This window comes from Salvelinus alpinus, chromosome 1 (genome assembly GCF_045679555.1).
Source record: "Salvelinus alpinus chromosome 1, SLU_Salpinus.1, whole genome shotgun sequence".
NCBI classification, from domain to species: Eukaryota; Metazoa; Chordata; class Actinopteri; order Salmoniformes; family Salmonidae; genus Salvelinus; species Salvelinus alpinus.
In genome coordinates, this window is record NC_092086.1 from 109,797,676 (window position 1) to 109,823,967 (window position 26,292).

A 26,292-nucleotide genomic window follows, 5' to 3' on the forward strand; every position below is an offset into this window, starting at 1 on the left:
TGAGTTTCTTATAAATGACACAGCAATGACCGTAGCTGGACTGATTTCCTTATAAATGACACAGCAATGACCGTAGCTGGACTGATTTCCTTATAAATGACACAGTAATGACCGTAGCTGGACTGATTTCCTTATAAATGACACAGCAATGACCGTAGCTGGACTGATTTTCTTATAAATGACACAGCAATGACCGTAGCTGGACTGATTTTCTTATAAATGACACAGCAATGACCGTAGCTGGACTGAGTTTCTTATAAATGACACAGTAATGACCGTAGCTGGACTGATTTTCTTATAAATGACACAGTAATGACCGTAGCTGGACTGAGTTTCTTATAAATGACACAGCAATGACCGTAGCTAGACTGATTTCCTTATAAATGACACAGTAATGACCGTAGCTGGACTGAGTTTCTTATAAATGACACAGCAATGACCGTAGCTGGACTGATTTCCTTATAAATGACACAGTAATGACCGTAGCTGGACTGAGTTTCTTATAAATGACACAGTAATGACCGTAGCTGGACTGATTTTCTTATAAATGACACAGTAATGACCGTAGCTGGACTGATTTTCTTATAAATGACACAGAAATGACCGTAGCTGGACTGATTTCCTTATAAATGACACAGTAATGACCGTAGCTGGACTGAGTTTCTTATAAATGACACAGTAATGACCGTAGCTGGACTGATTTTCTTATAAATGACACAGCAATGACCGTAGCTGGACTGATTTTCTTATAAATGACACAGCAATGACCGTAGCTGGACTGATTTTCTTATAAATGACACAGTAATGACCGTAGCTGGACTGAGTTTCTTATAAATGACACAGCAATGACCGTAGCTGGACTGATTTCCTTATAAATGACACAGTAATGACCGTAGCTGGACTGAGTTTCTTATAAATGACACAGCAATGACCGTAGCTGGACTGATTTCCTTATAAATGACACAGTAATGACCGTAGCTGGACTGAGTTTCTTATAAATGACACAGCAATGACCGTAGCTGGACTGATTTTCTTATAAATGACACAGTAATGACCGTAGCTGGACTGAGTTTCTTATAAATGACACAGTAATGACCGTAGCTGGACTGATTTTCTTATAAATGACACAGTAATGACCGTAGCTGGACTGAGTTTCTTATAAATGACACAGTAATGACCGTAGCTGGACTGATTTCCTTATAAATGACACAGTAATGACCGTAGCTGGACTGATTTCCTTATAAATGACACAGCAATGACCGTAGCTGGACTGATTTTCTTATAAATGACACAGCAATGACCGTAGCTGGACTGATTTTCTTATAAATGACACAGTAATGACCGTAGCTGGACTGAGTTTCTTATAAATGACACAGCAATGACCGTAGCTGGACTGATTTCCTTATAAATGACACAGTAATGACCGTAGCTGGACTGAGTTTCTTATAAATGACACAGCAATGACCGTAGCTGGACTGATTTCCTTATAAATGACACAGTAATGACCGTAGCTGGACTGAGTTTCTTATAAATGACACAGCAATGACCGTAGCTGGACTGATTTCCTTATAAATGACACAGCAATGACCGTAGCTGGACTGATTTCCTTATAAATGACACAGTAATGACCGTAGCTGGACTGATTTCCTTATAAATGACACAGCAATGACCGTAGCTGGACTGATTTTCTTATAAATGACACAGCAATGACCGTAGCTGGACTGATTTTCTTATAAATGACACAGCAATGACCGTAGCTGGACTGAGTTTCTTATAAATGACACAGCAATGACCGTAGCTGGACTGATTTCCTTATAAATGACACAGTAATGACCGTAGCTGGACTGAGTTTCTTATAAATGACACAGCAATGACCGTAGCTGGACTGATTTCCTTATAAATGACACAGTAATGACCGTAGCTGGACTGAGTTTCTTATAAATGACACAGCAATGACCGTAGCTGGACTGATTTTCTTATAAATGACACAGTAATGACCGTAGCTGGACTGAGTTTCTTATAAATGACACAGTAATGACCGTAGCTGGACTGATTTTCTTATAAATGACACAGTAATGACCGTAGCTGGACTGAGTTTCTTATAAATGACACAGTAATGACCGTAGCTGGACTGATTTCCTTATAAATGACACAGTAATGACCGTAGCTGGACTGATTTCCTTATAAATGACACAGCAATGACCGTAGCTGGACTGATTTTCTTATAAATGACACAGCAATGACCGTAGCTGGACTGATTTTCTTATAAATGACACAGTAATGACCGTAGCTGGACTGAGTTTCTTATAAATGACACAGCAATGACCGTAGCTGGACTGATTTCCTTATAAATGACACAGTAATGACCGTAGCTGGACTGAGTTTCTTATAAATGACACAGCAATGACCGTAGCTGGACTGATTTCCTTATAAATGACACAGTAATGACCGTAGCTGGACTGAGTTTCTTATAAATGACACAGCAATGACCGTAGCTGGACTGATTTCCTTATAAATGACACAGCAATGACCGTAGCTGGACTGATTTCCTTATAAATGACACAGTAATGACCGTAGCTGGACTGATTTCCTTATAAATGACACAGCAATGACCGTAGCTGGACTGATTTTCTTATAAATGACACAGCAATGACCGTAGCTGGACTGATTTTCTTATAAATGACACAGCAATGACCGTAGCTGGACTGAGTTTCTTATAAATGACACAGTAATGACCGTAGCTGGACTGATTTTCTTATAAATGACACAGTAATGACCGTAGCTGGACTGAGTTTCTTATAAATGACACAGCAATGACCGTAGCTAGACTGATTTCCTTATAAATGACACAGTAATGACCGTAGCTGGACTGAGTTTCTTATAAATGACACAGCAATGACCGTAGCTGGACTGATTTCCTTATAAATGACACAGTAATGACCGTAGCTGGACTGAGTTTCTTATAAATGACACAGTAATGACCGTAGCTGGACTGATTTTCTTATAAATGACACAGTAATGACCGTAGCTGGACTGATTTTCTTATAAATGACACAGAAATGACCGTAGCTGGACTGATTTCCTTATAAATGACACAGTAATGACCGTAGCTGGACTGAGTTTCTTATAAATGACACAGTAATGACCGTAGCTGGACTGATTTTCTTATAAATGACACAGCAATGACCGTAGCTGGACTGATTTTCTTATAAATGACACAGCAATGACCGTAGCTGGACTGATTTTCTTATAAATGACACAGTAATGACCGTAGCTGGACTGAGTTTCTTATAAATGACACAGCAATGACCGTAGCTGGACTGATTTCCTTATAAATGACACAGTAATGACCGTAGCTGGACTGAGTTTCTTATAAATGACACAGCAATGACCGTAGCTGGACTGATTTCCTTATAAATGACACAGTAATGACCGTAGCTGGACTGAGTTTCTTATAAATGACACAGCAATGACCGTAGCTGGACTGATTTTCTTATAAATGACACAGTAATGACCGTAGCTGGACTGAGTTTCTTATAAATGACACAGTAATGACCGTAGCTGGACTGATTTTCTTATAAATGACACAGTAATGACCGTAGCTGGACTGAGTTTCTTATAAATGACACAGTAATGACCGTAGCTGGACTGATTTCCTTATAAATGACACAGTAATGACCGTAGCTGGACTGATTTCCTTATAAATGACACAGCAATGACCGTAGCTGGACTGATTTTCTTATAAATGACACAGCAATGACCGTAGCTGGACTGATTTTCTTATAAATGACACAGTAATGACCGTAGCTGGACTGAGTTTCTTATAAATGACACAGCAATGACCGTAGCTGGACTGATTTCCTTATAAATGACACAGTAATGACCGTAGCTGGACTGAGTTTCTTATAAATGACACAGCAATGACCGTAGCTGGACTGATTTCCTTATAAATGACACAGTAATGACCGTAGCTGGACTGAGTTTCTTATAAATGACACAGCAATGACCGTAGCTGGACTGATTTCCTTATAAATGACACAGCAATGACCGTAGCTGGACTGATTTCCTTATAAATGACACAGTAATGACCGTAGCTGGACTGATTTCCTTATAAATGACACAGCAATGACCGTAGCTGGACTGATTTTCTTATAAATGACACAGCAATGACCGTAGCTGGACTGATTTTCTTATAAATGACACAGCAATGACCGTAGCTGGACTGAGTTTCTTATAAATGACACAGCAATGACCGTAGCTGGACTGATTTCCTTATAAATGACACAGTAATGACCGTAGCTGGACTGAGTTTCTTATAAATGACACAGCAATGACCGTAGCTGGACTGATTTCCTTATAAATGACACAGTAATGACCGTAGCTGGACTGAGTTTCTTATAAATGACACAGCAATGACCGTAGCTGGACTGATTTTCTTATAAATGACACAGTAATGACCGTAGCTGGACTGAGTTTCTTATAAATGACACAGTAATGACCGTAGCTGGACTGAGTTTCTTATAAATGACACAGTAATGACCGTAGCTGGACTGAGTTTCTTATAAATGACACAGTAATGACCGTAGCTGGACTGATTTCCTTATAAATGACACAGTAATGACCGTAGCTGGACTGATTTCCTTATAAATGACACAGTAATGACCGTAGCTGGACTGAGTTTCTTATAAATGACACAGTAATGACCGTAGCTGGACTGATTTCCTTATAAATGACACAGTAATGACCGTAGCTGGACTGATTTCCTTATAAATGACACAGTAATGACCGTAGCTGGACTGAGTTTCTTATAAATGACACAGTAATGACCGTAGCTGGACTGATTTTCTTATAAATGACACAGCAATGACCGTAGCTGGACTGATTTCCTTATAAATGACACAGTAATGACCGTAGCTGGACTGATTTCCTTATAAATGACACAGTAATGACCGTAGCTGGACTGAGTTTCTTATAAATGACACAGTAATGACCGTAGCTGGACTGATTTCCTTATAAATGACACAGTAATGACCGTAGCTGGACTGAGTTTCTTATAAATGACACAGTAATGACCGTAGCTGGACTGATTTCCTTATAAATGACACAGCAATGACCGTAGCTGGACTGATTTTCTTATAAATGACACAGTAATGACCGTAGCTGGACTGATTTCCTTATAAATGACACAGTAATGACCGTAGCTGGACTGAGTTTCTTATAAATGACACAGCAATGACCGTAGCTGGACTGATTTCCTTATAAATGACACAGCAATGACCGTAGCTGGACTGATTTTCTTATAAATGACACAGTAATGACCGTAGCTGGACTGATTTCCTTATAAATGACACAGCAATGACCGTAGCTGAACTGATTTCCTTATAAATGACACAGTAATGACCGTAGCTGGACTGATTTCCTTATAAATGACACAGCAATGACCGTAGCTGGACTGATTTTCTTATAAATGACACAGTAATGACCGTAGCTGGACTGATTTCCTTATAAATGACACAGTAATGACCGTAGCTGGACTGATTTTCTTATAAATGACACAGTAATGACCGTAGCTGGACTGATTTTCTTATAAATGACACAGTAATGACCGTAGCTGGACTGATTTTCTTATAAATGACACAGTAATGACCGTAGCTGGACTGATTTTCTTATAAATGACACAGCAATGACCGTAGCTGGACTGATTTTCTTATAAATGACACAGCAATGACCGTAGCTGGACTGATTTCCTTATAAATGACACAGTAATGACCGTAGCTGGACTGATTTCCTTATAAATGACACAGTAATGACCGTAGCTGGACTGAGTTTCTTATAAATGACACAGTAATGACCGTAGCTGGACTGATTTCCTTATAAATGACACAGTAATGACCTTAGCTGGACTGAGTTTCTTATAAATGACACAGTAATGACCGTAGCTGGACTGATTTCCTTATAAATGACACAGCAATGACCGTAGCTGGACTGATTTTCTTATAAATGACACAGTAATGACCGTAGCTGGACTGATTTCCTTATAAATGACACAGTAATGACCGTAGCTGGACTGAGTTTCTTATAAATGACACAGCAATGACCGTAGCTGGACTGATTTCCTTATAAATGACACAGCAATGACCGTAGCTGGACTGATTTTCTTATAAATGACACAGTAATGACCGTAGCTGGACTGATTTCCTTATAAATGACACAGCAATGACCGTAGCTGAACTGATTTCCTTATAAATGACACAGTAATGACCGTAGCTGGACTGATTTCCTTATAAATGACACAGCAATGACCGTAGCTGGACTGATTTTCTTATAAATGACACAGTAATGACCGTAGCTGGACTGATTTCCTTATAAATGACACAGTAATGACCGTAGCTGGACTGATTTTCTTATAAATGACACAGTAATGACCGTAGCTGGACTGATTTTCTTATAAATGACACAGTAATGACCGTAGCTGGACTGATTTTCTTATAAATGACACAGTAATGACCGTAGCTGGACTGATTTTCTTATAAATGACACAGCAATGACCGTAGCTGGACTGATTTCCTTATAAATGACACAGTAATGACCGTAGCTGGACTGAGTTTCTTATAAATGACACAGTAATGACCGTAGCTGGACTGATTTCCTTATAAATGACACAGTAATGACCGTAGCTGGACTGAGTTTCTTATAAATGACACAGTAATGACCGTAGCTGGACTGAGTTTCTTATAAATGACACAGTAATGACCGTAGCTGGACTGATTTCCTTATAAATGACACAGTAATGACCGTAGCTGGACTGAGTTTCTTATAAATGACACAGTAATGACCGTAGCTGGACTGAGTTTCTTATAAATGACACAGTAATGACCGTAGCTGGACTGAGTTTCTTATAAATGACACAGTAATGACCGTAGCTGGACTGATTTCATTATAAATGACACAGTAATGATCGCTAGCTAGTAGGGCCGGGACAATACCAGTACCACAATATTTGTTCTATGGCAAACATGAAAACACGAAGCTGACCAAACTCTTTGGTCCTTTAAAACCTGCTGTATGTAAAATATGATGTGCTACAGCTTGGAAAAGAAAGAAATGTGACTGTGGATGACAACATAATGATGTTTGTTTTCAACATTAAATCCACTTCGTGTCTTGTTTCCTTGCCACGATACAGGTATCATCCCGACCTACTAGCTAACTAGCTAAGCAGATAGCTATGTGACCTGTTAGCAAAGATTACAATAAATAACCCTATCATCTGTGGTGTTAGCAAGCTAGCTATATTAGCTACTATGCTCACTAGCTGGCTAGATAAACATGGTGCTAAGATATCAGGTGGGAGCTAGTAGCCAACGTAGCTAGCTAACGTTAGCTGGTTATCATTTTGTACATCTAACTTTGTCTAACGTTATCTATTTACTGCTGTGCTGATCTGACCAGCCGCAAGCATATTCATAAATTTGGATGTTGATAGTCGGATTAGATGATCGTTGTAATAGAGAACAAAGGAATTGTTTTAAAATAGCTAAATAAAGGTTGGCAATAGGTTTAGCGACCTAACAATCTTCCTTCATGTTTATGTACCAAGAAAGCTGTAGATCAGTGTGTGTGTGAGCGTTCTCACTTCTCGAACTATGGGCAGATTTGAGTCATTCAGACAAGAACGCTCATCGTCGTTGTCATATGTTTTCCTACCCTCGCTCTCCTTGTTAGATATTATGCACATTTATGTCTTGGTAGAGAATGTCATCGGCGTAGCTAGTTATCGTAGTAGCAGTAAACCGCAGCGAGTGACATGAGCAATGGAGAAATCTGAAAGGGAGTGGAGTTAAAGCCTTGCTCTATCCTATTGTAGCAGTCGATCAAGTTACAACCCGCTCATTTCTAGACAGACGAAAAGCGAGTTGAGTTGATTTGAATTTCATCCTGGCAGCTGAGTTGTTTTAGAAATGCATCCTGACAGCTAAAAACCTATATACAGTGGGGCAAAAAAGTATTTAGTCAGCCACCAATTGTGCAAGTTCTCCCACTTAAAAAGATGAGAGAGGCCTGTAATTTCCATCATATGTACACTTCAACTATGACAGACAAAATTAGAAAAAAAAATCCAGAAAATCACATTGTAGGATTTTTAATGAATTTATTTGCAAATTATGGTGGAAAATAAGTATTTGGTCAATAACAAAAGTTTATCTCAATACTTTGTTATATACCCTTTGTTGGCAATGACAGAGGTCAAACGTTTTCTGTAAGTCTTTTACAGGCCTCATCTTTTTAAGTGGGAGAACTTGTACAATTGGTGGCTGACTAAATACTTTTTTGCCCCACTGTATAATGTTTTCCCGATCACGGAAAATGACTAAACAATACTACACATCATGACGTTGTACCCATTTGAATGGATAGATGTTCTTTTATATTCTCAAACTAACATCAGTGCCTATGTGATGTCCTTCCATGCAGGTATGACATCCTGGACTGATGCCTCTATGCAAATGTTGTTGATCAGTAGGCTCATATCAGTCCCAAATGGAAGACAAATTGTCATCTGTAGCACCATAGACTCCACTGATCAACCAAAACAAGCTCAATAACTCAATGCACACACTCCTATTTAATATGCATTCACCTGTATTGTAAGTAGGCCTTTGCCTTCTTCATTTACCCAAGTTAAGAGATTTCCCATTCAAATACAATTATTACTATTATGTTATGTAGTTAGATTGGTGAAAAACATTTGAAAATTGAAGCATTAATGCATACATGTCTGTCTCTGGGAAATGTCATCAACATTTTCTCAATTGAATGATATTCAATATCGGCCATCGCCTCCTTGACCCCCCAAAAATCGGTATTGGCATCTGCACTATAAAATCTTTGTTGGTCGTTCTCTAATTAAAAGTGTTAGCGCTAGTAATGTATCAATATTTATGTTTACAAATGAGCTATGACACAGCCAATGAATATATAGCACAACTTTGGATTTCACCCCCGTCTCATAATCGAATGGTTTAGACCTTTTGGGAAATTTTGACACTCGGATTGAACATGTGCAAAATCAGGAATAGGCCTACCTTGTTGGACAGCGTTCTACGAGGCTACTGATATTACCTTGTTGGTCAGCGTGCTACGAGGCTACTGATATTGCCTTGTTGGTCAGCATGCTACGAGGCTACTGATATTACCTTGTTGGTCAGCGTGCTACGGGGCTACTGATATTACCTTGTTGGTCAGCATGCTACGAGGCTACTGATATTACCTTGTTGGTCAGCGTGCTACAAGGCTACTGATATTGCCTTGTTGGTCAGCGTGCTACGAGGCTACTGATATTACCTTGTTGGTCAGCGTGCTACAAGGCTACTGATATTGCCTTGTTGGTCAGCGTGCTACGAGGCTACTGATATTACCTTGTTGGTCAGCGTGCTACGAGGCTACTGATATTACCTTGTTGGTCAGCGTGCTACGAGGCTACTGATATTACCTTGTTGGTCAGCGTGCTACGAGGCTACTGATATTACCTTGTTGGACAGCGTTCTACGAGGCTACTGATATTACCTTGTTGGTCAGCGTGCTATGAGGCTACTGATATTACCTTGTTGGTCAGCGTGCTACGAGGCTACTGATATTACCTTGTTGGTCAGCGTGCTACGAGGCTACTGATATTACCTTGTTGGTCAGCGTGCTACGAGGCTACTGATATTACCTTGTTGGACAGCGTTCTACGAGGCTACTGATATTACCTTGTTGGTCAGCGTGCTACGAGGCTACTGATATTACCTTGTTGGTCAGCGTGCTACGAGGCTACTGATATTACCTTGTTGGTCAGCGTGCTACGAGGCTACTGATATTACCTTGTTGGTCAGCGTGCTACGAGGCTACTGATATTACCTTGTTGGTCAGCATGCTACGAGGCTACTGATATTACCTAATTGGTCAGTGTGCTACGAGGCTACTGATATTACCTTGTTGGTCAGCGTGCTACGAGGCTACTGATATTACCTTGTTGGTCAGCGTGCTACGAGGCTACTGATATTACCTTGTTGGTCAGCGTGCTACGAGGCTACTGATATTACCTTGTTGGTCAGCGTATTACGAGGCTACTGATATTACCTTGTTGGTCAGTGTGCTACGAGGCTACTGATATTACCTTGTTGGTCAGTGTGCTACGAGGCTACTGATATTACCTTGTTGGTCAGGGTGCTACGAGGCTACTGATATTACCTTGTTGGTCAGCGTGCTACGAGGCTACTGATATTGCCTTGTTGGTCAGCGTGCCACGAGGCTACTGATATTACCTTGTTGATCAGCGTGCCACGAGGCTACTGATATTGCCTTGTTGGTCAGCGTGCTACGAGGCTACTGATATTGCCTTGTTGGTCAGCGTGCTACGAGGCTACTGATATTGCCTTGGGTTGTTCGGCATACGAAATGACTTTTAGTTCAATGACTGTCACCACAGTTACATGCAGTTCCACACTGAAGAAGAGGATGCATGAGGTATTTTCTGAAGGTAGAAAGAAAGTCGTTTCTACAATTCGTAATGTTTGAATTGATATCTGACAGATCCAGCAGACCGATGCCCTCCTATTTTAAACATTTGAACCAGGGACCGATGTGAATCGTTACATCCCTTCTAAATAGGGCACTACTTTTGACCCGAGCCCTATGGGGTATCATTTGAGACTCGGGATGATGTCACTGTTCCTAGAAGCTCCGGACATAACATTCCATCCCATCAACCAGATAGATCATAGGGATGTGTACAATATAGGACATTTAGCACAGGATATGATTGGACCCTTATTCACATGCTGCTGTCATTGAAGCCTTCTAATGGGTATTGGGTTTTGGGGGATGAAGGCCGGTCTGTGTCTGATAGAAGTCCCCTAGACAGCAGCTCAAATCAAGTATGTCACCTACATACTTACTTTAAGGGTACTAGAGCGACTCTAGTGTACCCGTAAATCAAAGGTTGTGTGACGGACGGACAACTTTGGTTCCGAATAAATAATCAATTTGTTGGTTTTGGAGAAAACTGAAATCTTGGTTTAGCTGCATGTATAGTCAGTCTGAAATCTTGGTTTAGCTGCATGTATAGTCAGTCTGAGAGCTTGGTTTAGCTGCATGTATAGTCAGTCTGAGAGCTTGGCTTAGCTGCATGTATAGTCAGTCTGAAATCTTGGTTTAGCTGCATGTATAGTCAGTCTGAGAGCTTGGTTTAGCTGCATGTATAGTCAGTCTGAGAGCTTGGCTTAGCTGCATGTATAGTCAGTCAGTCGTTGTAGTATCAGACAGCAACCCACATTGTCTGCAACTCTAAAAAGTGTTATTGGACAGTTGGTTTCAGGAACACTTAAGAGTAAGAAAATAGATCAGATTTCCGCTTGTCTGTTTCGACCTTGCCTTGCCAATCTACACACTTCTGAGTGCCAGCCGTGCCAATCTGCACACTTCTGAGTGCCAGCCGTGCCAATCTACACACTTCTGAGTGCCAGCCGTGCCAATCTACACACTTCTGAGTACCAGCCGTGCCAATCTGCCAATCTGTAGTGAATGAGTTATCTACAGAATCTATGTACACGTACGTTTCTGGAGCTTGTTCCTGCCTCCCATATGCACCCTATCTCTAAGAAAAGTAGTGAACTATATAGGGAATATGGTGCCATTAGGCTCTGTTCTAAAGTAGTGCACTATAAAGGGAATAGGGTGCCATAGGGGCTCTGATCTAAAGTAGTGCACTATATAGGGAATATGGTGCCATTAGGCTCTGTTCTAAAGTAGTGCACTATATAGGGAGTATGGTGCCATAGGGGCTCTGTTCTAAAGTAGTGCACTATATAGGGAATCGTTTGCCATAGGGGCTCTGATCTAAAGTAGTGCACTATATAGGGAGTATGGTGCCATAGGGGCTCTGTTCTAAAGTAGTGCACTATATAGGGAATCGTTTGCCATAGGGGCTCTGATCTAAAGTAGTGCACTATATAGGGAATAGGGTGCCATTTGGGCTCTTGAGAAATTGCACATTTGGAATGTGTTGTTTTGTGAAGGAGAGACTGTATGTGTAAATCGGACATCAATCAGGCATCAGACACAACGCTAGTGTCTGTGTTATATCTCTTCTGTGATGCTCTCTGTCTTTCTCAGACTGAAATGTGTCTGTGTTACATCTCTTCTGTGATGCTGTCTCTGTCTTTCTCAGACTGAAATGTGTCTGTGTGAGATCTCTTCTGTGATGTTGTCTCTGTCTTTCTCAGACTGAAATGTGTCTGTGTTACATCTCTTCTGTGATGCTCTCTGTCTTTCTCAGGCTGAAATGTGTCTGTGTTACATCTCTTCTGTGATGCTCTCTGTCTTTCTCAGACTGAAATGTGTCTGTGTTACATCTCTTCTGTGATGCTCTCTGTCTTTCTCAGACTGAAATGTGTTTGTGTGTGAGATCTCTTCTGTGATGCTGTCTCTGTCTTTCTCAGGCTGAAATGTGTCTGTGTGTTAGATCTGTTCATAACATTGGCCAAAATACACTGAGTGTACAAAACATTAAGAACACCTGCTCTTTCCATGACTTAGGACTGACCAGGTGAATCCAGGTCAAATATATGATCCCTTATTGATGTCACTTGTTAAATCCACTTCAATCAGTGTAGATGAAGGGGAGGAGACCGGTTAAAGGAGGATTTTTAAGCCTTGAGACAACTGAGACATGGATTATGTATGTGCGCCATTCAGAGGGTGAAAAGGCAAGACAAAAGATTTAAGTGCCTTTGAACGGGGTATGGTAGTAGGTACCAGGCGTACTGGTTTGTGTGTCAAGAACTGCAATGCTGCTGGGTTTTTCACACTCAATAATTTCCCGTTTGTATCAAGAACGCTCCACCACCCAATGAACATCCAGCCAACTTGACACAACTGCGTGAAGCATTGGAGTCAACATACAATACATTCCGAAAGTATTCAGATCCCTTGACTTTTTCCCCTCATCAATTTACACCCAATACTCATAATGACAAAGCTAAAAAAAAAAAAAAGTTTAAAAAAAATGTTTGCACAAAAAACCAATATAAAAACAATTCAATTATCACATTTACATAAGTATTCAGACCCTTTAGTCAGTATTTTGTTGGAGCACCTTTGGCAGCTTTGGACTATGACCATCGTGTTCTTTGTCACCTCCCTGACCAAGGCCCTTCTCCCTCGATTGCTCAGTTTCGCCGGGTGGCCAATTAATTTAATTTACAACAGGTGGACTCCAATCAAGTTGTAGAAACATCTCAAGGATGATCAATGGAAACAAGATGCACCTGAACTCAATTTCGACTCTCATAGCAAAGAGTCTGAATACTTATGTAAATAAGGTATTTCTGTTTTTAACTTTTAATTTCCCAAAAATTCTAAAAACCTGTTTTTGCTTTGTCATTATAGGGTATTGTGTGTAGATTGATGAGGTGGAAAACTACTACTACTAATAATAATTGAATAAGGCTGTAACATAACAAAATGTGGAAATAATACTTTCCAAATTCACCTCAGGCCAGCATCCCTGTGGAACACTTTTGACTCCTTGTAGAGTGGCCTGACAAATTGAGGCTGTTCTGAGTGTAAACGGGGGTGCAACGCAGTGTTAGGAAGGTGTTCTTAATGTTAAGTACTCAGTGGAAGTATTTGTTTCATAAAAGTAGGTCCAGATCAGGGTTCTCCAACTGCTGGCCCGCGGGTCATTTTTATGTATCATAATTCTTTGGCTGACAAAGAAAATCAGCTCCAAGTGATTTTAATTTTGGAAATCTGTTCCAAAGTATTCTCACGCAAAATAGAGAGATATACATGTGATCTTATACAAATGTAAGCAAGGTTTGAAATTACTATGTTTAAGTCAAATATTTTATCTGTTTTGGGCTTCTTGCATTCAATTTGAAGTTATTTGTAATTATGTCCTGGCCTCCTGACCATCTGCTGAAAAGAAAATTGTCCCACGGCTGAATCTAGTGGATGATCCCTGGTCTGGATTATGTGGATCGAAGACTATGACAAATATAATGCCTTTAATAGTGCAGCCAGTCTTGTGATACCAGGATGTGATACCAGTCTTGTGATACCAGGATGTGATACCAGTCTTGTGATACCAGTCTTGTGATACCAGGATGTGATACCAGTCTTGTGATACCAGTCTTGTGATACCAGTCTTGTGATACCAGTCTTGTGATACCAGTCTTGTGATACCAGTCTTGTGATACCAGTCTTGTGATACCAGTCTTGTGATACCAGTCTTGTGATACCAGTCTTGTGATACCAGTCTTGTGATACCAGTCTTGTGATACCAGTCTTGTGATACCAGTCTTGTGATACCAGAATCCTCTGATCTTTATAAAGACTCTAAATAGCCCTGTTGCCTCTCCTCTCCCCTTTTCCTCTCGCCCTCCAGTCTATTTGCACTGCTGTCCAAGAAGCACAACAAGGTCTTGGAGCAGGCAACCCAGTCTCTGAGAGGTCCCCGGGGGGCAGACGACAGCTCTGTACTGCCTGACTACGTGAGTACTGCAGCTACTGATTTGGTCGTTGAAAAATCGAGGCTTATCCCAGTTATCTTTTGATTCAATGGTGGGACTACTAGGGAAATTGACCTCACACACAAAGTGAATGCTGATCCCCTGGGCCTGCACCTCCAGCCATGTCTGGATCTGAGTGTCTGGGTGTGTGTCTAGGTCTGACTGTCGTCTCTCACTGAGTTCGCATCTGCATTCGTGGTGCGTGCCGTGTGTGTCTTTGTGTCTGGGTGTGTGTCTGGGGGGATGGGTGAGGGCGGGGGTGTGTGACAGGAGGGAGGGTGTGCGTCAGACGTCGGGGGGGTCCCAAGGATTGCAGACGAGATGGAGTAGCTGAGGTGTGTGCCTGGTTATCCCCCCCACACACAGACAAGCGTAAGGAAAGAGCCCCTCACCCGGTCTTCTCTTTATCCCCCCCCCCCACACACACACACACAGACAGGCATAAGGGAAGAGCCCCTCGCCCTGTCGTCTCTACCCCCCCACACAGACAGGCGTAAGGGAAGAGCCCCTCGCCCTGTCGTCTCTTTACCCCCCCACACAGACAGCCGTAAGGAAAGAGCCCCTCACCCGGTCTTCTCTTTATCCCCCCCCCCCACACACACACACACAGACAGGCATAAGGGAAGAGCCCCTCGCCCTGTCGTCTCTACCCCCCCACACAGACAGGCGTAAGGGAAGAGCCCCTCGCCCTGTCGTCTCTTTACCCCCCCACACAGACAGCCGTAAGGGAAGAGCCCCTCGCCCTGTCCTCTCTTTATCCCCCCCACACAGACAGGCGTAAGGGAAGATCCCCTCGCCCTGTCGTCTCTTTATCCCCCACACAGACAGGCGTAAGGGAAGAGCCCCTCGCCCTGTCCTCTCTTTATCCCCCCCACACAGACAGGCGTAAGGGAAGAGCACCTCGCCCTGTCGTCTCTTTACCCCCCCACACAGACAGGCGTAAGGGAAGAGCCCCTCGCCCTGTCCTCTCTTTATCCCCCCCACACAGACAGCCGTAAGGGAAGAGCCCCTCGCCCTGTCCTCTCTTTATCCCCCCCACACAGACAGGCGTAAGGGAAGAGCCCCTCGCCCTGTCCTCTCTTTATCCCCCCCACACAGACAGCCAGAAGGGAAGAGCCCCTCGCCCTGTCCTCTCTTTATCCCCCCCACACAGACAGCCGTAAGGGAAGAGCCCCTCGCCCTGTCGTCTCTTTACCCCCCCACACAGACAGGCGTAAGGGAAGAGCCCCTCACCCTGTCGTCTCTTTATCCTCCCCACACAGACAGGCGTAAGGGAAGAGCCCCTAACCCTGTCATCTCTTTATCCCCCCCACACAGACAGGCGTAAGGGAAGAGCCCCTCACCCTGTCATCTCTTTATCCCCCCCACACAGACAGCCGTAAGGGAAGAGCACCTCGCCCTGTCGTCTCTTTATCCCCCCCACACAGACAGCCGTAAGGGAAGAGCCCCTCGCCCTGTCGTCTCTTTACCCCCCCACACAGACAGCCGTAAGGGAAGAGCCCCTCGCCCTGTCGTCTCTTTACCCCCCCACACAGACAGGCGTAAGGGAAGATCCCCTCGCCCTGTCGTCTCTAACCCCCCACACAGACCGGCGTAAGGGAAGAGCCCCTCGCCCTGTCGTCTCTTTATCCCCCCTCACAGACAGGCGTAAGGGAAGAGCCCCTCGCCCTGTCGTCTCTACCCCCCCACACAGACAGGCGTAAGGGAAGAGCCCCTCGCCCTGTCGTCTCTTTACCCCCCCACACAGACAGGCGTAAGGGAAGATCCCCTCGCCCTGTCGTCTCTACCCCCCCACACAGACCGGCGTAAGGGAAGAGCACCTCGCCCTGTCGTCTCTTTATCCCCCCTCACAGACAGGCGTAAGGGAAGAGCCCCTCGCCCTGTCGTCTCTACCCCCCCACACAGACAGGCGTAAGGGAAGAGCCCCTCGCCCTGTCGTCTCTTTATCCCCCCTCACAGACAGGCGTAAGGGAAGAGCCCCTCGCTCTGTCGTCTCTTTACCCCCCACACAGACAGCCGTAAGGGAAGAGCCCCTCGCCCTGTCATCTCTTTATCCCCCCCACACAGACAGGCGTAAGGGAAGAGCCCCTCGCTCTGTCGTCTCTTTATCCCCCACACAGACAGGCGTAAGGGAAGAGCCCCTCGCCCTGTCGTCTCTTTATCCCCCACACAGACAGCCGTAAGGGAAGAGCCCCTCACCCTGTCGTCTCTACCCCCCCACACAGACAGGCGTAAGGGAAGAGCCCCTCGCCCTGTCGTCTCTTTATCCCCCACACAGACAGGCGTAAGGGAAGAGCCCCTCGCCCTGTCGTCTCTTTATCCCCCACACAGACAGGCGTAAGGGAAGAGCCCCTCGCCCTGTCGTCTCTACCCCCACACACAGACAGGCGTAAGGGAAGAGCCCCTCGCCCTGTCGTCTCTACCCCCCCACACAGACAGGCGTAAGGGAAGAGCCCCTCGCCCTGTCGTCTCTTTATCCCCCCCACACAGACAGGCGTAAGGGAAGAGCCCCTCGCTCTGTCGTCTCTTTACCCCCCCACACAGACAGCCGTAAGGGAAGAGCCCCTCGCCCTGTCGTCTCTACCCCCCCACACAGACAGGCGTAAGGGAAGAGCCCCTCGCTCTGTCGTCTCTTTACCCCCCCACACAGACAGCCGTAAGGGAAGAGCCCCTCGCCCTGTCGTCTCTATCCCCCCACACAGACAGGCGTAAGGGAAGAGCCCCTCGCTCTGTCGTCTCTACCCCCCCACACAGACAGGCGTAAGGGAAGAGCCCCTCGCTCTGTCGTCTCTTTACCCCCCCACACAGACAGCCGTAAGGGAAGAGCCCCTCGCCCTGTCGTCTCTATCCCCCCACACAGACAGGCGTAAGGGAAGAGCCCCTCGCTCTGTCGTCTCTTTATCCCCCCCACACAGACAGGCGTAAGGGAAGAGCCCCTCGCCCTGTCCTCTCTTTATCCCCCCCACACAGACAGCCGTAAGGGAAGAGCCCCTCGCTCTGTCGTCTCTTTATCCCCCCCACACAGACAGCCGTAAGGGAAGAGCCCCTCGCCCTGTCGTCTCTATCCCCCCACACAGACAGGCGTAAGGGAAGAGCCCCTCGCTCTGTCGTCTCTTTATCCCCCCCACACAGACAGGCGTAAGGGAAGAGCACCTCGCTCTGTCGTCTTTATCCCCCCCACACAGACAGGCGTAAGGGAAGAGCACCTCGCTCTGTCGTCTCTTTACCCCCCCACACAGACAGCCGTAAGGGAAGAGCCCCTCGCCCTGTCGTCTCTACCCCCCCCACACAGACAGGCGTAAGGGAAGAGCCCCTCGCCCTGTCGTCTCTTTATCCCCCCCACACAGACAGGCGTAAGGGAAGAGCCCCTCGCCCTGTCCTCTCTTTATCCCCCCCACACAGACAGCCGTAAGGGAAGAGCCCCTCGCCCTGTCGTCTCTATCCCCCCACACAGACAGGCGTAAGGGAAGAGCCCCTCGCTCTGTCGTCTCTTTATCCCCCCCACACAGACAGGCGTAAGGGAAGAGCCCCTCGCCCTGTCCTCTCTTTATCCCCCCCACACAGACAGCCGTAAGGGAAGAGCCCCTCGCCCTGTCGTCTCTATCCCCCCACACAGACAGGCGTAAGGGAAGAGCCCCTCGCTCTGTCGTCTCTATCCCCCCACACAGACAGGCGTAAGGGAAGAGCACCTCGCTCTGTCGTCTCTTTACCCCCCCACACAGACAGCCGTAAGGGAAGAGCCCCTCGCCCTGTCGTCTCTACCCCCCCCACACAGACAGGCGTAAGGGAAGAGCCCCTCGCCCTGTCGTCTCTTTATCCCCCCCACACAGACAGGCGTAAGGGAAGAGCCCCTCGCCCTGTCCTCTCTTTATCCCCCCCACACAGACAGGCGTAAGGGAAGAGCCTCTCGCCCTGTCGTCTCTACCCCCCCACACAGACAGGCGTAAGGGAAGAGCCCCTCGCCCTGTCGTCTCTTTTGTTTGGATGCCTCTTTCATGGCCCTTATCCCTCCCCTTGTTTCACCCTGTGTCACACGCTGGCTGGAAAAGACCATTGCTATGTCTAGAGTCGTCGAAGCTGAATTAACCTCCGGGCAATGATATCACTTCCCCCAAACATGACCCTCCCTGGTCACACAGTGTTTTGTAAACGTCTGTATTAATTATATCATGTTTTCTATATGTCTGTGTGAATTATATCATGGAAGGTTTCCTCCAAGCTCCAACAATAAGCTGGCCGGGGTCGTATTCATTAGCAAAAGAAAACTAAAAACTAAAACAAGCATTTGTTATTGGTTAATTTCAAGTAGTACCCTGTTTGTCATATTTCTTATGTTTGGTGCCTGATGAATATGACCCTGGTCTCCGTAGAAGCAGTTGTGATCTCAGGGATATTGTTGTTCCTGGTTGGTATCTCGTGTCCAGTATTATGTTCTCTGAGTAACGTTGATAAGGTCTTTATATTGATGTTGCTAGGAAGGTGTAAATCCTGCAGTCTGAACATGAATGTTGTTATTCAAACACATGAGAAATTCTTCTTTCTCTCTCTCGCTGTCTCTCTCTCTGTGTCTCTGTGTCTGTCTCTCTCTGTCCTTCTCTGTCTCTCTCTGTCTCTCTCTGTCTCTGTGTCTGTGTCTCTGTCTGTGTCTCTGTCTGTGTCTCTGTCTGTGTCTGTGTCTCTCTCTCTCTCTGTCTCTATCTTTCTGTTTCTCTCTGTCTCTCACTCTCTGTCTCTCACTCTCTCTCTGTCTCTCTCTCTGCACCATTCTGCAGCAGCATCTCATCAAATTACTTGTATTTGATCTACAGTCATGGCCAAAAGTTTTGAGAATGACAAATATTAATTTCCTCAAAGTTTGCTGCTTCAGTATCTTTAGATATTTTTGTCAGATGTTACTATGGAATACTGAAGTATGATTACAAGCATTTCATAAGTGTCAAAGGCTTTTATTGACAATTACATGAAGTTGATGCAAAGAGTCAATATTTGCAGTGTTGACCTTTCTTTTTCAAGACCTCTGCAATCCGCCCTGGCATGCTGTCAATTAACTTCTGGGCCACATCCTGACTAATGGCAGCCTATTCTTGCATAATCAATGCTTGGAGGTTGTCAGAATTTGTGGGTTTTTGTTTGTCCACCCACCTCTTGAGGATTGACCACAAGTTCTCAATGTGATTAAGGTCTGGGGATTTTCCTGGCCATGGACCCAAAATATAAATGTTTTGTTCCCTGAGCCACTTACCCTGAGCCACTTAGTTATCACTTTTGCCCTATGGAAAGGTGCTCTATCATGCTGGAAAAGGCATTGTTCGTCACCAAACTGTTCCTAGATGGTTGGGAGAAGTTGCTCTCGGAGGATGTGTTGGTACCATTTTTTATTCATGGCTGTGTTCTTAGGTGAGTGAGCCCACTCCCTTGGCTGAGAAGCAACCCCACACATGAATGGTCTCAGGATGCTTTACTGTTGGCATGACACAGGACTGATGGTAGAGCTCACCTTGTCTTCTCCAGACAAGCTTTTTTCCGGATGCCCCAAACAATCGGAAAGGGGATTCATCAGAGAAAATGACTTTACCCCAGTCCTCAGCAGTCCAACCCCTGTACCTTTTGCAGAATATCAGTATGTCCCTGATGTTTTTCCTGGAGAGAAGTGGCTTCTTTGCTGCCCTTCTTGACACCAGGCCATCCTCCAAAAGTCTTCGCCTCACTGTGCGTGCAGATGCACTCACACCTGCCTGCTGCCATTCCTGAGCAAGCTCTGTACTGGTGGTGCCCCGATCCCGCAGCTGAATCAACTTTAGGAGACGGTCCTGGCGCTGGACTTTCTTGGGCGCCCTGAAGCCTTCTTCACAACAATTGAACCGCTCTCCTTGAAGTTTTTGATGATCCGATAAATGGTTGATTTAGGTGCAATCTTACTGGCAGCAATATCCTTGCCTGTGAAGCCCTTTTTGTGCAAAGCAATGATGACAGCACGAGTTTCCTTGCAGGTAACCATGGTTGACAGAGGAAGAACAATGATTCCAAGCACCACCCTTCTTTTGAAGCGTCCAGTCTGTTATTTGAACTCAATCAGCATGACAGAGTGATCTCCAGCCTTGTCCTCGTCAACACTCACACCTGTGTTAACGAGAGAATCACTGACATGATGTCAGCTGGTCCTTTTGTGGCAGGGCTGAAATGCAGTGGAAATGTTTTTGGGGGATTCAGTTAATTTGCATGGCAAAGAGGGACTTTGCAATTAATTGCAATTCATCTGATCACTCTTCATAACATTCTGGAGTATATGCAAATTGCCATCATATAAACTGAGGCAGCAGACAAATTAATATTTGTGTCATTCTCAAAACTTTTGGCCACGACTGTATATCAGTCACAAACATTTTTAACGCTAAAATATATAGTGCTTTCACACAGACAGACAGACAGACAGACAGACAGTCATATTCAGTACACACAGGGTGTTTTATGCATACTACCGTACTCTACACTCTCATGCTCCGAGTGCATTCTCCGACGACTTTCTCTTGATTACGTTCATGAGGACGAGAGTGTGGAGAACGTATAAAACATTCCATTTGATAAGCACTCCCCCTACTTTATTACCTCACGCTGAGCAGCACTCCCCCTACTGTATTACCTCACGCTGAGCAGCACTCCCCCTACTGTATTACCTCACGCTGAGCAGCACTCCCCCCTACTGTATTACCTCACGCTGAGCAGCACTCCCACTTACTGTATTACCTCACGCTGAGCAGCACTCCCCCTACTGTATTACCTCACGCTGAGCAGCACTCCCCCTACTTTATTACCTCACGCTGAGCAGCACTCACCCTACTGTATTACCTCACGCTGAGCAGCACTCCCCCTACTGTATTACCTCACGCTGAGCAGCACTCCCCCCTACTGTATTACCTCACGCTGAGCAGCACTCCCCCTTACTGTATTACCTCACGCTGAGCAGCACTCCCCCTACTGTATTACCTCACGCTGAGCAGCACTCCCCCTACTGTATTACCTCACGCTGAGCAGCACTCCCCCTACTGTATTACCTCACGCTGAGCAGCACTCCCCCTACTGTATTACCTCACGCTGAGCAGCACTCCCCCTACTGTATTACCTCACGCTGAGCAGCACTCCCCCTACTGTATTACCTCACGCTGAGCAGCACTCCCCCTTACTGTATTACCTCACGCTGAGCAGCACTCCCCCTACTGTATTACCTCACGCTGAGCAGCACTCCCCCTACTGTATTACCTCACACTGAGCAGCACTCACCCTACTGTATTACCTCACGCTGAGCAGCACTCCCCCTACTGTATTACCTCACGCTGAGCAGCACTCCCCCTACTGTATTACCTCACGCTGAGCAGCACTCCCCCTACTGTATTACCTCACGCTGAGCAGCACTCCCCCTACTGTATTACCTCACACTGAGCAGCACTCCCTCTACTGTATTACCTCACACTGAGCAGCACTCCCCCTACTGTATTACCTCACGCTGAGCAGCACTCCCCCTACTGTATTACCTCACGCTGAGCAGCACTCCCCCTACTGTATTACCTCACGCTGAGCAGCACTCCCCCTACTGTATTACCTCACGCTGAGCAGCACTCCCCCTACTGTATTACCTCACGCTGAGCAGCACTCCCCCTACTGTATTACCTCACGCTGAGCAGCAGTCCCCCTACTGTATTACCTCACGCTGAGCAGCACTCCCCCTACTGTATTACCTCACGCTGAGCAGCACTCCCCCTACTGTATTACCTCACGCTGAGCAGCACTCCCCCCTACTGTATTACCTCACGCTGAGCAGCACTCCCCCTTACTGTATTACCTCACGCTGAGCAGCACTCCCCCCTACTGTATTACCTCACGCTGAGCAGCACTCCCCCTACTATATTACCTCACGCTGAGGAGCACTCCCACCTACTGTATTACCTCACTCTGAGCAGCACTCCCCCTACTGTATTACCTCACGCTGAGCAGCACTCCCCCTACTATATTACCTCACGCTGAGCAGCACTCCCACCTACTGTATTACCTCACGCTGAGCAGCACTCCCCCTACTGTATTACCTCACGCTGAGCAGCACTCCCCCTACTATATTACCTCACGCTGAGCAGCACTCCCCCTACTGTATTACCTCACGCTGAGCAGCACTCCCCCTACTGTATTACCTCACGCTGAGCAGCACTCCCCCCTACTGTATTACCTCAGGCTGAGCAGCACTCCCCCTACTGTATTACCTCACGCTGAGCAGCACTCCCCCTACTGTATTACCTCACGCTGAGCAGCACTCCCCCTACTGTATTACCTCACGCTGAGCAGCACTCCCCCTACTGTATTACCTCACGCTGAGCAGCACTCCCCCTACTGTATTACCTCACGCTGAGCAGCACTCCCCCTACTGTATTACCTCACGCTGAGCAGCACTCCCCCTACTGTATTACCTCACGCTGAGCAGCACTCCCTCTACTGTATTACCTCACTCTGAGCAGCACTCCCCCTACTGTATTACCTCACGCTGAGCAGCACTCCCCCTACTGTATTACCTCACGCTGAGCAGCACTCCCCCTACTGTATTACCTCACGCTGAGCAGCACTCCCCCTACTGTATTACCTCACGCTGAGCAGCACTCCCCCTACTGTATTACCTCACGCTGAGCAGCACTCCCCCTACTGTATTACCTCACGCTGAGCAGCACTCCCCCTACTGTATTACCTCACGCTGAGCAGCACTCCCCCTACTGTATTACCTCACGCTGAGCAGCACTCCCCCTACTGTATTACCTCACGCTGAGCAGCACTCCCTCTACTGTATTACCTCACTCTGAGCAGCACTCCCCCTACTGTATTACCTCACGCTGAGCAGCACTCCCCCTACTGTATTACCTCACGCTGAGCAGCACTCCCCCTACTGTATTACCTCACGCTGAGCAGCACTCCCCCTACTGTATTACCTCACGCTGAGCAGCACTCCCCCCTACTGTATTACCTCACGCTGAGCAGCACTCCCCCTTACTGTATTACCTCACGCTGAGCAGCACTCCCCCCTACTGTATTACCTCACGCTGAGCAGCACTCCCCCTACTATATTACCTCACGCTGAGGAGCACTCCCACCTACTGTATTACCTCACGCTGAGCAGCACTCCCCCTACTGTATTACCTCACGCTGAGCAGCACTCCCCCTACTATATTACCTCACGCTGAGCAGCACTCCCCCTATTGTATTACCTCACGCTGAGCAGCACTCCCCCTACTGTATTACCTCACGCTGAGCAGCACTCCCCCCTACTGTATTACCTCAGGCTGAGCAGCACTCCCCCTACTGTATTACCTCACGCTGAGCAGCACTCCCCCTACTGTATTACCTCACGCTGAGCAGCACTCCCCCTACTGTATTACCTCACGCTGAGCAGCACTCCCCCTACTGTATTACCTCACGCTGAGCAGCACTCCCCCTACTGTATTACCTCACGCTGAGCAGCACTCCCCCTACTGTATTACCTCACGCTGAGCAGCACTCCCCCTACTGTATTACCTCACGCTGAGCAGCACTCCCTCTACTGTATTACCTCACTCTGAGCAGCACTCCCCCTACTGTATTACCTCACGCTGAGCAGCACTCCCCCTACTGTATTACCTCACGCTGAGCAGCACTCCCCCTACTGTATTACCTCACGCTGAGCAGCACTCCCCCTACTGTATTACCTCACGCTGAGCAGCACTCCCCCTACTGTATTACCTCACGCTGAGCAGCACTCCCCCTACTGTATTACCTCACGCTGAGCAGCACTCCCCCTACTGTATTACCTCACGCTGAGCAGCACTCCCCCTACTGTATTACCTCACGCTGAGCAGCACTCCCCCTACTGTATTACCTCACGCTGAGCAGCACTCCCCCTACTGTATTACCTCACGCTGAGCAGCACTCCCTCTACTGTATTACCTCACTCTGAGCAGCACTCCCCCTACTGTATTACCTCACGCTGAGCAGCACTCCCCCTACTGTATTACCTCACGCTGAGCAGCACTCCCCCTACTGTATTACCTCACGCTGAGCAGCACTCCCCCTACTGTATTACCTCACGCTGAGCAGCACTCCCCCTACTGTATTACCTCACGCTGAGCAGCACTCCCTCTACTGTATTACCTCACTCTGAGCAGCACTCCCCCTACTGTATTACCTCACGCTGAGCAGCACTCCCCCTACTGTATTACCTCACGCTGAGCAGCACTCCCCCTACTGTATTACCTCACGCTGAGCAGCACTCCCCCTACTGTATTACCTCACGCCGAGCAGCACTCCCCCTACTGTATTACCTCACGCCGAGCAGCACTCCCCCTACTGTATTACCTCACGCCGAGCAGCACTCCCCCTACTGTATTACCTCACGCTGAGCAGCACTCCCCCTACTGTATTACCTCACGCTGAGCAGCACTCCCCCTACTGTATTACCTCACGCTGAGCAGCACTCCCCCCTACTGTATTACCTCACGCTGAGCAGCAGTCCCCCTACTGTATTACCTCACGCTGAGCAGCACTCCCCCTACTGTATTACCTCACGCTGAGCAGCACTCCCCCTACTGTATTACCTCACACTGAGCAGCAGTCCCCCTACTGTATTACCTCACGCTGAGCAGCAGTCCCCCTTACTGTATTACCTCACGCGGAGCAGCACTCCCCCTACTGTATTACCTCACGCTGAGCAGCACTCCCCCTACTGTATTACCTCACGCTGAGCAGCACTCCCCCTACTGTATTACCTCACGCTGAGCAGCACTCCCCCCTACTGTATTACCTCACGCTGAGCAGCACTCCCCCTACTGTATTACCTCACGCTGAGCAGCACTCCCCCTACTCTTTTACCTCACGCTGAGCAGCACTCCCCCTACTGTATTACCTCACGCTGAGCAGCACTCCCCCTACTGTATTACCTCACGCTGAGCAGCACTCCCCCTACTGTATTACCTCACGCTGAGCAGCACTCCCCCTACTGTATTACCTCACGCTGAGCAGCACTCCCCCCTACTGTATTACCTCACGCTGAGCAGCAGTCCCCCTACTGTATTACCTCACGCTGAGCAGCACTCCCCCTACTGTATTACCTCACGCTGAGCAGCACTCCCCCTACTGTATTACCTCACGCTGAGCAGCACTCCCCCTACTGTATTACCTCACGCTGAGCAGCACTCCCCCTACTGTATTACCTCACGCTGAGCAGCACTCCCCCTACTGTATTACCTCACGCTGAGCAGCACTCCCCCCCCCTTACTGTATTACCTCACGCTGAGCAGCACTCCCTCTACTGTATTACCTCACGCTGAGCAGCACTCGCCCTACTGTATTACCTCACGCTGAGCAGCACTCCCCCTACTGTATTACCTCACGCTGAGCAGCACTCCCCCCTACTGTATTACCTCACGCTGAGCAGCACTCCCTCTACTATATTACCTCATGCTGAGCAGCACTCCCCCTACTGTATTACCTCACGCTGAGCAGCACTCCCCCTACTGTATTACCTCACGCCGAGCAGCACTCCCCCTACTGTATTACCTCACGCCGAGCAGCACTCCCCCTACTGTATTACCTCACGCCGAGCAGCACTCCCCCTACTGTATTACCTCACGCTGAGCAGCACTCCCCCCTACTGTATTACCTCACACTGAGCAGCACTCCCCCTACTGTATTACCTCACGCTGAGCAGCTCTCGTGATCTACGAACACTACA

General features: G+C 46.9%; 1 protein-coding gene across 3 annotated transcripts in view; it reads left to right on the forward strand.

Moving 5' to 3' along the window:
- Window positions 1-26,292, forward strand: part of dym (dymeclin) — a 236,771-nt gene that overhangs the window by 161,731 nt on the left and 48,748 nt on the right. For all 3 annotated transcript variants that reach the window (XM_071340876.1, XM_071340858.1, XM_071340867.1), the window contains exon 14: window positions 14,432-14,537. In XM_071340876.1, the coding sequence (XP_071196977.1) occupies window positions 14,432-14,537 (106 nt within the window). The remainder of the gene's footprint in view (window positions 1-14,431; window positions 14,538-26,292) is intronic.